This window comes from Bos grunniens, chromosome 4 (assembly GCF_055505025.1).
Source record: "Bos grunniens cultivar Pamir isolate PY7600 chromosome 4, Bosgru_T2T1.0, whole genome shotgun sequence".
NCBI lineage: Eukaryota > Metazoa > Chordata > Mammalia > Artiodactyla > Bovidae > Bos > Bos grunniens.
Window position 1 is genome coordinate 52,528,431 of NC_141168.1, and position 13,387 is coordinate 52,541,817.

Here is a 13,387-nt window from a genome sequence, read left to right on the forward strand (position 1 = left end):
GTATGTGTGTGTATATATATATATATATTTAACATGTATATGTGTTATATATATGCACACACACACACACATATATATATATGAAAAAAAAGTGAAAGTCGCTCAGTTGTATCTGACTCTCTGCAACCCCATGGACTACATAGCCCACCAGGCTCCTCTGTCTATGGAATTCTCTAGGCAAGAATACTGGAGTGGGTAGCTGTTCCCTTCTTCAAGGGATCTTCCCAACCCAGGGATGGAACCCAGGTCTCCCTCATTGCAGGCAGATTCATCTATGTCACCAGGGGATATGCATCAATGAACATGTTTTTGGCCTATTAATAAGTATTGAAGTTGGTTAGGAGGCCAGTGTTCCCCTAGTATGTATTCTATGAGCTGATGACTGATGATAACTAGTAACATGAAAACAATTTAGAAGCTTAAGACACTTTCTACTTAAAAGGAAAAGAAAATCAAAACCAAACAAAACATGGTCTTTTTGATGACACTGTCCTCAGCAATAACATAAAATAAACAGGCAATTATCAAGAGTGAAAGGGCATCTGAACAAGAGCCATCTCCACCTTGGGCCAAGGCTGTTTTTGCTACTGTTGAGTCAGTACTGCTTAGAATAATGTGGTGAATGGATGGGAGAGTGGGGCTGTAGGTAACTAAGCGAGGTAATTCACTTAAAAAGTCTCCTCTAGCTTACTCATCTGTCTGCTCTGGATTGAACCTGAAAGCGTATGCTTATGCTTAGTTAAATTTTGGCAAAAGTCCCCAGTCCTCCTTCACACTGAGAGGGAATGATAATTTCACATACTTTTTTGAATATTCATAATGTTTTTATTGGCATAGAATCTAGCCTCATCCTAAGCTTAACTCAGCCTGCATTTTCCAGAGCTGTTTGAAAAGTATAAAGAGGTGGGTATGCGTCTAGTCTCTTATTTTCATTTCCTCTGTTCTATGTTGACTTTGTTTTTATTGTCTCCCTCTTACTATTTTCTTATCTTATCTGCTTTTTACCTCTAAACCAGAGGGCAGTAGGACTCATATTATGATTTACTCTTGCAAAAGCTGCACGATTAGCTATTGGGTCGGGAAACTTTTGTGTTGCACAGGGCTACCCATTCTGCACATCACAGACTGTTTTGTATTCCTGACCCCCACCTATTAAATGATACTGGGGTGACCCCCAGAGACAGCAGCAATTAGAACTTGGCTTCGCATGTTTACAAGTCCTCTTGCTGGGCCATGCAAGAAAATTATGCCTTCTCTAGGAAGACAGATGAGAATGTGTCTTTTGCCTGTATTTAGAGAGGGAACTTTATTAGAATGATGACAAACTCTTCAGATGCCTAAAGATTTTTGCCGTAATGTGGCCTTTAAGTGACCTGCTAGTCCTGTCAAATGTTGATATGCTTGACATTTGACACACAGACTGGTTTGAGTCTGAATCAAGTCTTCTGAGTGTATTTTTACCTTGTATTTAACTGACACAGTGAGATGGGGTAGGCTCTGAACATAACTGCTGGCTATTTTAGATAGGACTTGGGAATGCCTTGCTTTATTCTAGAGTCAAGGAAAAAAAGCATTCAGTTTGATGCCATAACTCTCAAATGTCTTTTCTTAGTAAGTCAGCAATGGTAATCATAAGATTTGATACTCAGATGAAATAGGCCTTGCAGAAAGCAGATAGGTCTGGCGTGATCAGTGCTGTATTTCATACACAGTGTCACATTCTGTAGCCCTGATTCATGCACAAGAAGGAAACTTCTCAGATGTTTTGATAAAGAATACTTCAGCCCATGCATTAGATGGACCAAGCATATATTGTTGCTGGAGATGTAAGGATACTTATATAGAATAAAGATATGAAGAAAACAGTTCTAGCCAATAAAAATCATTTGAATCTGTGAAAAGCAAGCCAAGACTAGAGAGCTGTGATTTTTCAGAATATTTTAAAATAATCATTTTAAATGAAAACAGTTTAAAAACCACATGTACTCAAAATGTCTGAAAAATTACCCAGAGACAGAGTAATCCCATTCGGGAATGGGTTACAATTTTAAAGTCAAATTTTACTGTAGTAGAGCAAGAAAGGAAAAGAAAGAACCTTTCCTTTCTACTGCTAACTTTTTCTTGAATTTCTAAAGGCAAGTTACTTTGGACCAGAATGAAGAATATACCCAGTTTTGCATTTAATTTCTTTACTATCATATTTTGTCCTCAGAGTTTCATAGGGAAATTATTTTATTTTTTAGAGCAATTATTTTAAATCGCAGGGGAAGACTCTTTGGGAAGGTACAGATGACAAAGTCAGCTGAACCCTCAATCACCTCTTGTTCCAGTTTATTTTTCTTCTTTTCTCATCAGTTTGTTCATACTGGGAGTAGGGAAAAAGGAAGACTTTGGTTTTCAGCCTGCCTTTGGATGTTGGGTTCAGTCTCATTAGAAACAAAGCAGGTGATTTGGTTACATTCAGTATTTCCTTCAAAACCTGAGAATCTCTAAGCTAGTGTTTAGTTAACCACCTGCATGTCAAATAAACTTTTCATCGAAATGGGGTGTGTCCTGCCAAAAATGTATTGTGCTAGGTAAGAGCAGGAAGAGGAACAGGGACTTAGATATATGGCCTTGGGCACAGACACACACCCTGCGGAGACTAACACCTCTAAGGCCCCACACTGTTGCTTAGCAAGTATGTTCTGAACTTCTGAACCCATAGGTAGGAAAGCTATGAGACAGGACTGTGTGAAACATAAGTGGAAATTAGCCGGTAACTTTGAAAAGAGCTCATATCCAAAGAAACATATGGAAAACTTAAGAAAAAAAGAGGAATCTAACATATGAAAACCCAATCCCACTGGAATGTTTTCTCATACACAGTATAAATGCCACATAAATAAAACCACAAACCTCTGCTAAAGTACACCAGAGGACGCGAGTCCCCAGCTCTCTCTCCTGTGAGGACCGGGTTGGAAGGCCCCGTGAGTTTCTAGAGACAAAAGCTGTAAATAAATCCTCCTCCCGGGAACCGTGGGCTTGGTTCGAAAGGACCTTTGGACAGTCCCTTCAGAGTGATGCAGCCTGTGAAACAGCACTAAAGAGGTCTGTGATTCAGGCTGTGGGACTCTGAACTTTTGAGATACCAGTGAATGGTGGATATCTTTTAAGGACAATGATATTCTGGTTGGAATGGGATGGCTGCAAGTGGTATGTATAGAGCTGAGGACTCCTGGGGATGTAAACAGCCCAACAACACACCCCATTGTCACCAACTTCTGTTGAAATTTTTTCTTAGAAGGTAGAGTCCCACCCTTGGTCTTCTTCCCTGTGTAAATCTCTGGTTTGAAAACTTTGCAGCATTCAAGGCGTTTCAAGCTTGAGGGTTGAAATGTCACTTTAAAAGCAGGGTTAAAAAGGTCACACAGCTGCAAATAATAATAGCCCAATGAAATTCAGATTCTAGCTGCAGCCCACTTCAAGAATAACACTGAAACAGGAAACAAGCATACCAGATCTTTTTACCAGTAAAGCTAGTAAGAGCACGTCTGATAAAATGTGTGTGTGTGTGTGTATGTGTGTCAGACAGACAGACAGACAAAGACATATATAACAAGACAAAGACACAGAGAAACAGACATAGAGACACAGAATTTTCAAGAGAGAAGATACACACAGTAAAACAAAGAGAGACACACACACATGCAGAGGGATACAAAGGCACACTCACAAAGTAATTGATTTTCTTGGACTGAGATTCAAGTGTATTTATTTTTCTATTTGAAGATATGATATTAAAATAATATTAATATTTAAATAATTTCAAATTTTAATTCTTCAATTAATATCTCTATAAATGGTCCTGTTTTACAATGTTTTACTAAAATGGTCCTGTTTTACAGATGAGCAAATAAAACAGTAAAAGCTACCATATCCTTCAAAATAATGTCAACCTCAAATTAAATATGTAATTCATTTCCAATAGCTAGCCACATGTTGGAAGAACCATCCTGCACCCTGACTTTTAGAGTAGAATCAGGCATCTTAGAATAAAATACTTTAGTGTATGCATTTAGTGAATTTGTGTTGGGTTATTATTAGGTGTAGATCTTTGCCTTTCTAACCAAGACATTGAGAGACATATTTGCTTTTTTTTTTCAGAAACACAAAGTATAAATTGGCTATGCCATTAACTAATTTAGTTTTAATAAATACCCTTTGTTTGCAGAAACAAAGTAAGACTGATATGGACTCTCATACAGTGTGATGAACTCAAGATGTTTGTCCCCTGACCTTGGCATTTTAGGAAGGACCTGTTTCCTCCTCGAGAACCCTTTCTGCAGTCCTCAGTGGGGTAGAGAAGATCTGTTTCAGGAGTCTTGCCAAGACGACTGAGTCCAGGCTCATCATAGGGCAATAAAGGCTGATGGAGGTTGTTAACATTACTATTAAAATGCAAGCCCCCTTTCAGATCTCTAAATGCATTCATGTGCAGATTAAGAATACCAAAGCTGATGAGGCTGTATCAGTATTATCTGTACTTATTTATGTTTACAGTTTGTGGCTTTGGAGTTCCCAGAACTTTTGGTGTTGATAAAAGCGCATGCCAGGTTTTCAGATTAAAAGAACATTTAGTCTCTTACTATTCCAAATCCCATATCACTGTATGAATCTATTTGCTGTTATTGCGGAAATTTGGACCATTCCACTGAGATTGGAGTTTGCTGTGAACTAAGAATCAGTAATGGCCTACCATGATTTAGATGGAGAGGCATCAGTCTTGGTTGATTCCAGCAAAACAGATGACGTGGGTTTTTCCCCTTTGGGTTCAGTTGGGACTCGTAAGTTTTAAAAGACATATTGACAGTATTTTGTATAGAGTATACAAGTTTTTTTATAGTATTTGTGTTTTGCCATGTTTGCCCTCTGTGAAGTGGTAATTCCAAGTATATCCCTAAATGCCCGGCAAAGCATTTGAATGGATTGCATCAGCCATTGTGGAAGACTTCCCATTTTAGACCAGGAGGAATTTGTGGGGTCAAACACTGAACAATGAAAGAGTTTCTTGCTCATTGAGAGGCCAGTGGAATCCAGTGGCAGTTTAGGGTTTGAATTGTAAATCAAACCTGTCATCTCCTTGTGGACTGTGAAAAACCTCTACTCACCGCTTTATACAACATTTGGGTTTGTTATTAGGGTTTTGTATTGTTTTCCAAAAATTTGAAGGGAAATTAGACTCTTGAGGCATTTGTTCACTGAAGCTGAACTTTGGAAAAGAGGAACAAAAAAGTAGTACTATTTGTAAAGAAACTCTTAAATGATTAGACAGCTCCCTCCACAATTATTACTGTATTTAACCAAAGGTATGGCTTCACTCAGTATTACTCAAAAGACCTTCTCTGGGTGCCATACACAATCCACACATGGTTAATACACTGGACTCCAGTGGTTTCAGTGTCTATGATAGTATTAATAGACTGAATTCATAATGAATTAGTAATTTACATGTGCAATTTAATGAGAACTAGCCTGTTATTTTCACCAAAAGCATCTTTGACTTTTTTTTTTTTTCCATCGAATCTGGTGAGATTTTTTCTCTGGTCATAACTGGGAACAGGTGGAATTATAGGCCTGCACAACCTCTTGCCTTGCTGAAAACTTGGCTATGGGCCAAAAAGTTTGAGGACCACTGCCTTAGGAGTAGGAAAAAAGCAAGCTGTTTGAGACGGTTTATTGTGATGATTCAGGATTCATTACCCATTCCACAAATATTTATTGAACGCCTACTATGGCAGCTCTCTGAAAGTGAAGCCTGGAGTATGGCGGTTGCCAAGCAAAACCAGGTTCATTAAAACATCCCAGCTAGTAAAACAACTGAATGGGAAATGAGAAGATGAGGCCTGACTTCTGAGGACCAAATGCGGAACAACCTGGCTAAAATCATGTCTGAGTAATTTGCCCCCCACTTGATGTATGATAAAAGAATATACACAGGGCTTTAGTAGAAGTCTGTTTGAGAGAATAATTATTACAATATGTGCTTGAAAAGAACCATAATGATAAACCATAAAAATAGATCACGGCTCTTGACTAATACATCAGGCCAGACCATGCTGGTTGATAAAAGTAATGAAGCCTGTGTGGTAGAGTGCTACTATTTAGTAAAACTTTCACCGACACCCACACAGAATGGAATGAGCAAGGGTGTGCTGTTTACAGAGGGTAAATGTGGGAACGCAGAGCATCAGAGCATCAGAGTTTCACACACACACACACACATATGTATATACACCCACTCAGACCCTATTAATCGCTGAAAACTTCTTTAATTTTAACAAGTGCCATTCTACCTTAGGACTTATTATTCCAGTAGTACATTGCCAAAACCTTTTTTTCATAGATCCATAGCATGTAATATATTGACACAGATGCATTTATGTTTAAATAATAAAATAATACAATAACTGGTAACTCAGTTGAACATGATAAACTGAACTCTATTTGAAGACAGAATCAGCAGTCCTCTAGTCAGCCCTATTCCTCTAAATGTGGTGTTCAGACCATGAAGGCTTGATAAGACAGCATAAATCTATAGGGCTGAACTTTTTTAAAAAAACTGAATGTTGTTCTAGTCTCCTACCACTAGCATCATATGACCGTGATATTTACTGCAGTTCATATGCAAATTGTACCCAATAATTAAAATAGGTTAGGTCATGTTGACATAAAGCAGAATTGCTAAAATTACTGTTAAGGGCCTGAATGTATGGGAAAAGTCAGCATTTAGGTGGACTGAGGTTTGGGATGGAGTTGTGAATATAGCTGAAAAATACTTCTTTGTCATACTGATGTGACAAGGCCTGGTCAGTCTCTCTCTTCTCTTTAGCTTATTAATTAATCCCTTTAACCTCCAGCAGTAGCACTTCCATTCTTGACCACTTCTATCGGCTGGACATTAGTGATCATCACTAATTCTTTCAGATGTAAGCCATACATGTATTTATATGGCACTTTTTCAGAACTGTTTCATTTTACTGTCATGTAATCTTAATATTGGTTAATAAAATGATTAATACTGGCATTCTTTGGTTACCTTAGCAGCTAAAGTTCTTAAATGATGTCCAAGAAAGACTTACCTTACAGCAACTTCTCTTTTATGCATAAGGAATAGTTAATACTAGAGTGAGGTTCCATAATATTTGTCCACAAAGTCTCCTCCCACCACTCCAAACACACACACTTAAATACACAGACCTTTCTCCATAACTTGTAAAAGGCTCCCTAACTGGTCCATGTGATACAAGGATGAAGGAGCTGAAGACTGATATTCACATCCCCATTGTAAAGGAGGGGAAATTGAGGTATGAAACAGCTGCGTGACCTGGTAATGGTCAGGCAGATCATGGATGCAGAGAGAGAAAAATTCCAAGAAAGTGTTTTAAAAAGTTCACTAGAAAATCAAGGCATATTTAATATTAATGGTAACCCAATTACCTTGCTGTTAGTTCTATCTTGGATCAAAATCATTTTCTCAGTGTTAAAGTCAGTCTTTACTTGGAGGCTTAGAAGTAAGTTGTCAGCACTCACAGGGGTGAAGAGGGATGCTCTGAGATAAGTGATGGCAAAATTTTTGAACAATGAGACATGAGAAATCATTTTAGTTGCTCATGACTTTCCTCAGACAAGAACAAGTGGAAAGCTTCTAAAGATATTTGTAGTTTTTCGTCATCTAAATATAATAGGGTAAAAAAAGCTTAAATAATATGCCTAAAACAAGAAAGCTGTAAAATTATGCTACATTACTGCCTTGGTAGGTGACTAGTCATTTCAAATGGAGAGTGGAAAGGGTATTACTTGCTGAAAGTTGTAGGAGGATGAATAGTGATGTGAAGAGAGTTTACATTGGAAAATTTGTTTTCTTTTTAATGTCTAACTGGGAGTATTATCTAAGGCAAATCTTTTTCCCTTTGTGTTTCAGATAAGTGAAAGTATACCTCTATTTCCCAAAGAATATATGTGGATATATTAGTGTTTGGGGAAGGGTTTAATGACGGACAAATTAAAATTGGTTGTTTTTGCAAGATGATAAATAGAGTTTTCTTGGATGAAGGGTAACTATTCCATGAGTGAAGCCGAGTTTCCTCTGCAAGAGTGAAGGTGACTTGAGACTCTTGGAATCACTTAGAAGTAGCATTCTAAGGAAACACATCACTTCCTTTGTTCAGAGACAGAACGGTAGGTTTTAGTTCTATAATAAAGCCGTGCGCCACCAGCAGCTCGTGGAGCTTATTTAAACTCAGTTCCAAGTTGGCAAAAAGAAAATTATGATTTATAAAACTATTTAAATTGAGGAACTTCAACTGCTTAGTACTTCTTATCGTATATTTTTTTAAAATTATGTTGCTATATAGATTAGTAACTACACAATCATGTATACTGTACTTTTATTGGTTTGGGGGTGATTTGCAAAGATAATTTTGATTATACTCGATTTTTGCCTAATGAACTTACCTTAGAGCCTAAGCCCTACTTAAGAAAAGACCCCACTATAATTTAACATATGTCTGTGATCATAACATAAGGTTTTTCCCTGCAAAGCTACCTTATTCCAGATAACTTATCTAGATCAGGGAGGCACCCCTTTTAATCTAATTTTAATTTCCAATCAGCCTGTAAAACCAAATTAATGGCATGTTTAAGGTAATGCTTTTTGTATTTTCTGATTTCACCCTTGCATAACTTGGAGAGTTTTTGTTGAGGTATCATCAAATGCCTGAAATGAAAGGGAATTTAAGGCTCACCACCAGGGTCATTTGCTAAGCTGGCAGTAGGGCTACCTTGTTCATACGAAAGCTCAGTGGGGTGATCATGGGAGAATAATTTGATGCTCAGGGTTGGTCTTCACACTGATGATTGCCCGGAAACTACCCTCCTCTTGCTCTCTTAAGCAGCCAACCCCAAAGGACTGATGCAATCTTTGCCTAGGAACCTTCCTGCACAGGTGAAGGGTCTTACCTGGAAATAACACCTGATGGCTGTTATTACAGACAGAATTTCTGCCACAACAGACATTTTTGGAGTTGCATTTTGTTGGCAATTTTCCCCTCAAAGTGCAGTAAATATGCATCTGATAAAATATAATAGGAACTCAGCTTTCAGGGAGCCTAATAAACCTCAGCCAGGCAGGACCTATTGCTCGTGTGCATGTTTTCCTCATCTAATGTGGGAATTAGCAGAGGAGAGGGCTCCGAACCGCTGCTTTTCTCATGTTTCTCAGGTAGAAGCAGGAGATATTCATGAATTTCTGTTTTCCTTCCTCCCTTTCTCCCTGACCCTTCAGATTTATGAGGAATCCAAGATGAATTTGGAGCAGGAGAGGCCGTTTGTCTGCAGTGCCCCAGGCTGCTCCCAGGTGAGTGTGGGGGGTCCTCTGCTCTGCCTGCAGGGGACGCAGTACCTTCCCACAGGGAGGCACCTCTCACTTGGCCATCATGCCTGCTGCTGGCCTTCCTTCTTATACCAAGATATTCTCACCACCGCCACCGCCACCACCACCATCATCGTTTTCCACTTTGAATAGTTTGAACTACTTCCCGCCCAGCCTCTGCGATACATTGGTGTTGGCCATTTCCCCCCATAACTTTCCCGGGAAGTAAGCCAGCCAAATCCTGCCCACCAGATGTTCAGGATTGATATTTCAGACTAGGGGAAAGAGGGTGCCTGCTTTGACAATAGCCACTTAAATTCTGGGCCATTGGATTACTGGTGAAATAGCTCACAGTCAGGGACTGAATTCGATTTTGTTTTGTTTTCCCACTTAAGTGAAATAAAACTCCTAGACTCTTCTAGAACCCACAGTTTTTCCACTTATGTTTAAGAGAGGAAGTTGGCCTGCTGTGCTGGATTAACCCTCTTTTGGCCTCCAGTGGTTCCTATCAAGTGGATTAGATGTGAGGTTTAGATGAAGTTCTATGTGCAGAGTGTTTAGTAAAGGACCAGCACATTGTGTTCGATTAGATCCACTGTTGCTATGACGACTGCGGCTATTAGTGTACTAGAACCCCTGTCTTTGAAAGAAATTGGAAACATCCATCATCTAAAATCAGAGTTTGGCATTTTCCCTTTGGAACTTGATGGAGACTTTTTCTACCCTTGACCCTTTGGATATCTCCAAGTTCTAGTCATTGGAAAATGACTGCGCATGGTGCTCTCGTGCCAAGATCTTCGTTTTATGGGATAAATGGCAATCTTAGAACTCAGAGCACAGGCGTGTGGGTAGTTATGCTCTCTTTCTCTAAAGTGCCCAGTAGTTTCAAGTGGAATCAAGCCCCATATTTTTGTCTGTTTACATTGTGGGGTTGGTGGCACAGTGTGGAACCATGTCTGTGAGTCAATGAGAGGCGACGTCCATTAAGGACCCTTTCATTTTATCACCCCAGAGAGTTATGAGGAGGGTTCTGGAAGCTTCCTGGGGGGAAGATGCCATGGGAACATGAAATGTTATTGCCCTGTGATGCTGCTGGTGACATCAGACCCTGGCTAAGAAACCAGCATCCTTTGCTTGGGTTCTAGTAGATTCTGCAAGGGCTTTTGTGTGAATGCTCGTTTTCACTCTATAAATAAAGCAGCGGAGAAAATTATTTTGAAATTCAACTATTTGGGGCTGGTTTTGGAGGTCCTTTTGAAATAGGAAACACTAGAAAGACATAGATAGGTTGTTGTACTGAATAAAATTCTGCTAGACCATGACTCTCCATTGTGAATGCAGAAAGTTAGCTTATCTAAGTTAAAACTGATTTCTACCTAGTTTTCTTAAGGAGGAGTTTTGATAGCCACAAAAAATCCAATAATTTGAGTAGTTTGCTTTGCTTTGGCTGTGAAAATGTGACATTAAGTTTTGTTCAATTTGAGACAACACACTTTCCAGGGGTCAGCTGTGTAAATAAAACCCATGTATCCTGCCCCCACAGAGTTTCTAGCCTAACCATCATCTGTGGAACCACATGGTCACGTCATCAATTAATTAATGAACTGCAGTTTTCCATGAAAGGAGAACACAGGTCACCCTGAAAAATATCATAGGGGGATTTACTTTACTTGGGGGAGGATAATGGGGTTTCCTCTGTGGAAGGGGCATTTAAGGGAAAAGGATCCTCAAGAGATTTACCAAAGGCCAAAGAAGGTTCATGGCGAGTTAGGGTTTCAGGATATTCCAGGGTTGTGAACCATGGTAGAGAGAGCGTTTGAGGAAGGCTTAGCTGCATCCAGCATTTGGATAAGTCAGAAAAGTGCACAGTGGCCATTGGACAGTGTGGTGGAAATTTCCCGTTTTCAACCCTACCGACATTTGGGGCTGAATAATTCTTTGTTGTGGTGGTGTTAGTGGGGGCTTCGCTATGCACTGTCGTGTCGTTATTTAGTCGCTAAGTTGCTGCCTTTGTGAACTACTTGTTAGTGAAAGAAAGTTTCCATTTGTCCTTGGCATGGAAAGGCTCAAATAATGTCTGTGAGTGATAACAAACTCAATCTCGGTCACAATTCTGCCTTTGTGATGGTGGTAACTAAGAACATGCACTTTTAAAGGATTGTTGTTGTTGTTTTAGACACTGAGTTGTATCTGACTTTTTGCGACCCCCTGGACTGTAGCCCGCCAGGCTCCTCTGTCCGTGGGATTTTCCAAGCAAGAATACTGGAGTGGATTGCCGTTTCCTTCTTCAGGGGATCATTCTGACCCAGGGATTGAACCCATGGCTCCTGCCATGTTTCCTGCATTGTAGGCAGATTCTTTAACCACTGAGCCACTGGGGAAGCCCTCCCTGTGCACTATAGGATACTTAGCAGCATTGTTGAACTCTACTTGTTAGATCCCATGAGCACTCCTCAGTTGTAACAACCAGAAATGTTTCCAGACATTACTAAATGTCCCCTCAGGGGCTAAATTGCCCCTGTTGAGAGTGACACCCCAATGCTTTGCATTTCGGCTTTAGCCTTGTTTCTTTTCGGATCTGTTTCCTTTGGGGGGATCACCTACTTCTACGTGATGCTCTCCCTTTCTATTTTAGGTATTGCTACAAGCCATCTTTTCTCCTTCTTGGAATCAGGCAGGGTATAAATAAACAAATGTTACAGACGTGTAGTCACTGGTGTCAGATGCTGCTAGAGCTGGGATAGCGAGAGGCCTGAGCAGGGGCTGTTGGGTTTGGCAGTTGGGTGCCTGCCGGCGACCTATGAGAGAGGAGTCCAGTTGGGGGCCAGATTGGAAGGGATTACCAAGTGAGTGGGTGGTGAGGAAGTGGAGGTGGCCAGCATAGAGGAGTCTTTCAAGAGTGCTAGGGAGTGATGGAAAGCAGAGTGATATAATGGTAGCTAGAGAAGGAACCAGCTTGAGAAAGGTTCTTTTTAAAGTCAGGGCTCTCCAGGCTGGATTTTGTCAAGGGCAAGGAGGAGTGAGCATGCTGACTTGAAGGATCACAGGTTGACTCCATCCTCAGGAGATAGGTGTGTAGAGGATCCTGTGAAGGAGATGGGGGTGCTCATTCTTCTGAGACAGGAGAGAACGGAAATAGAACCTATGAAGTTAATGCAGATTCTAAGATGGAGGTGATAATAAAGCTTGAAGGGGTGTATTTCAAATGATCTTCAGCTTCAGTGAAAGCAGGTCATTTCCTTGAGAAGGCTAAGTGAACTGGTGAAATAGTTGGACAAACATGAGAAATGGGAATTTGTTTCTTGGTTTTAAGGTAAAATTCCAAGCCTCTTCTTTCAACACCCTCTAAATTTGAATGTGAAGATAAACCTACAACTTGATGTCTCTCTTTAATGTGGAAGTGTTTTTTCTTGACAAGCTGTTATAAAAATATGAGTATCTTTCAGTTGAAGAGAAATTAGAATTAAGAATATATAGTAGTTGGTCGGTGATTCCAAGGGTCTCCTGGTGGGGTGTTAGGGAATCAGTCCATCATAACATTTACTTTAGCCACATTCCATAGCCTGGGAACCTGCATGGAGAAGAAAGGATGGCTGGGAATTGGAAATGGAAGTAAGTATGGATTATGAGTGCTTGCACTGTGTTGGAGGTGATGGATGGATTCCCCCACCCTTCTCCCTAATTGGAAAGAACCTTTGCTCTGTTAGGAACAGCTTGTAATATCTGGGAGATTTTTATGTATGTGTTATGGCTCCTTATAAATTAACTGTGTCCCACAAGTGAGGAGAGACAAGTTTCTTGTGCTCTTTCTAATCTCACAAAGTCCAATGTTAATTTCAGTGTTCCTTTGCTCTCTGCATTAACCATGTTTTAAGTTCCAGTGGCCTCTCTCAGCTCTGTGTCTGTTGCAGACTGTACATTTTGGCTATTTACAATTTGCTGCTCTTTTCCTACCAAATGTAAAAAAAAAAATTC

The 13,387-nt window shown here is 39.9% G+C and overlaps 1 protein-coding gene across 16 annotated transcripts in view; it reads left to right on the top strand.

Annotated features, from left to right (window-relative positions):
• Positions 1-13,387, top strand: part of CREB5 (cAMP responsive element binding protein 5) — a 489,069-nt gene that overhangs the window by 118,688 nt on the left and 356,994 nt on the right. For 8 of the 16 annotated variants that reach the window (XR_015162484.1, XR_015162487.1, XM_086396401.1 and 5 more), the window contains one exon: positions 9,326-9,397. The exons of 3 other annotated variants lie outside the window; for them this stretch is intronic. Coding sequence is in view for 11 of the 13 variants with exons in the window: in XM_086396401.1 (XP_086252527.1) it covers positions 9,344-9,397 (54 nt within the window). In the remaining 2 variants the exon portion in view is untranslated. Of the gene's footprint in view, positions 1-8,200; positions 8,221-8,967; positions 8,987-9,325; positions 9,398-13,387 lie in introns of those variants that run through there. 5 more of the 16 variants (XM_086396399.1, XM_086396406.1, XM_086396407.1 and 2 more) reach the window with 3 other exon arrangements.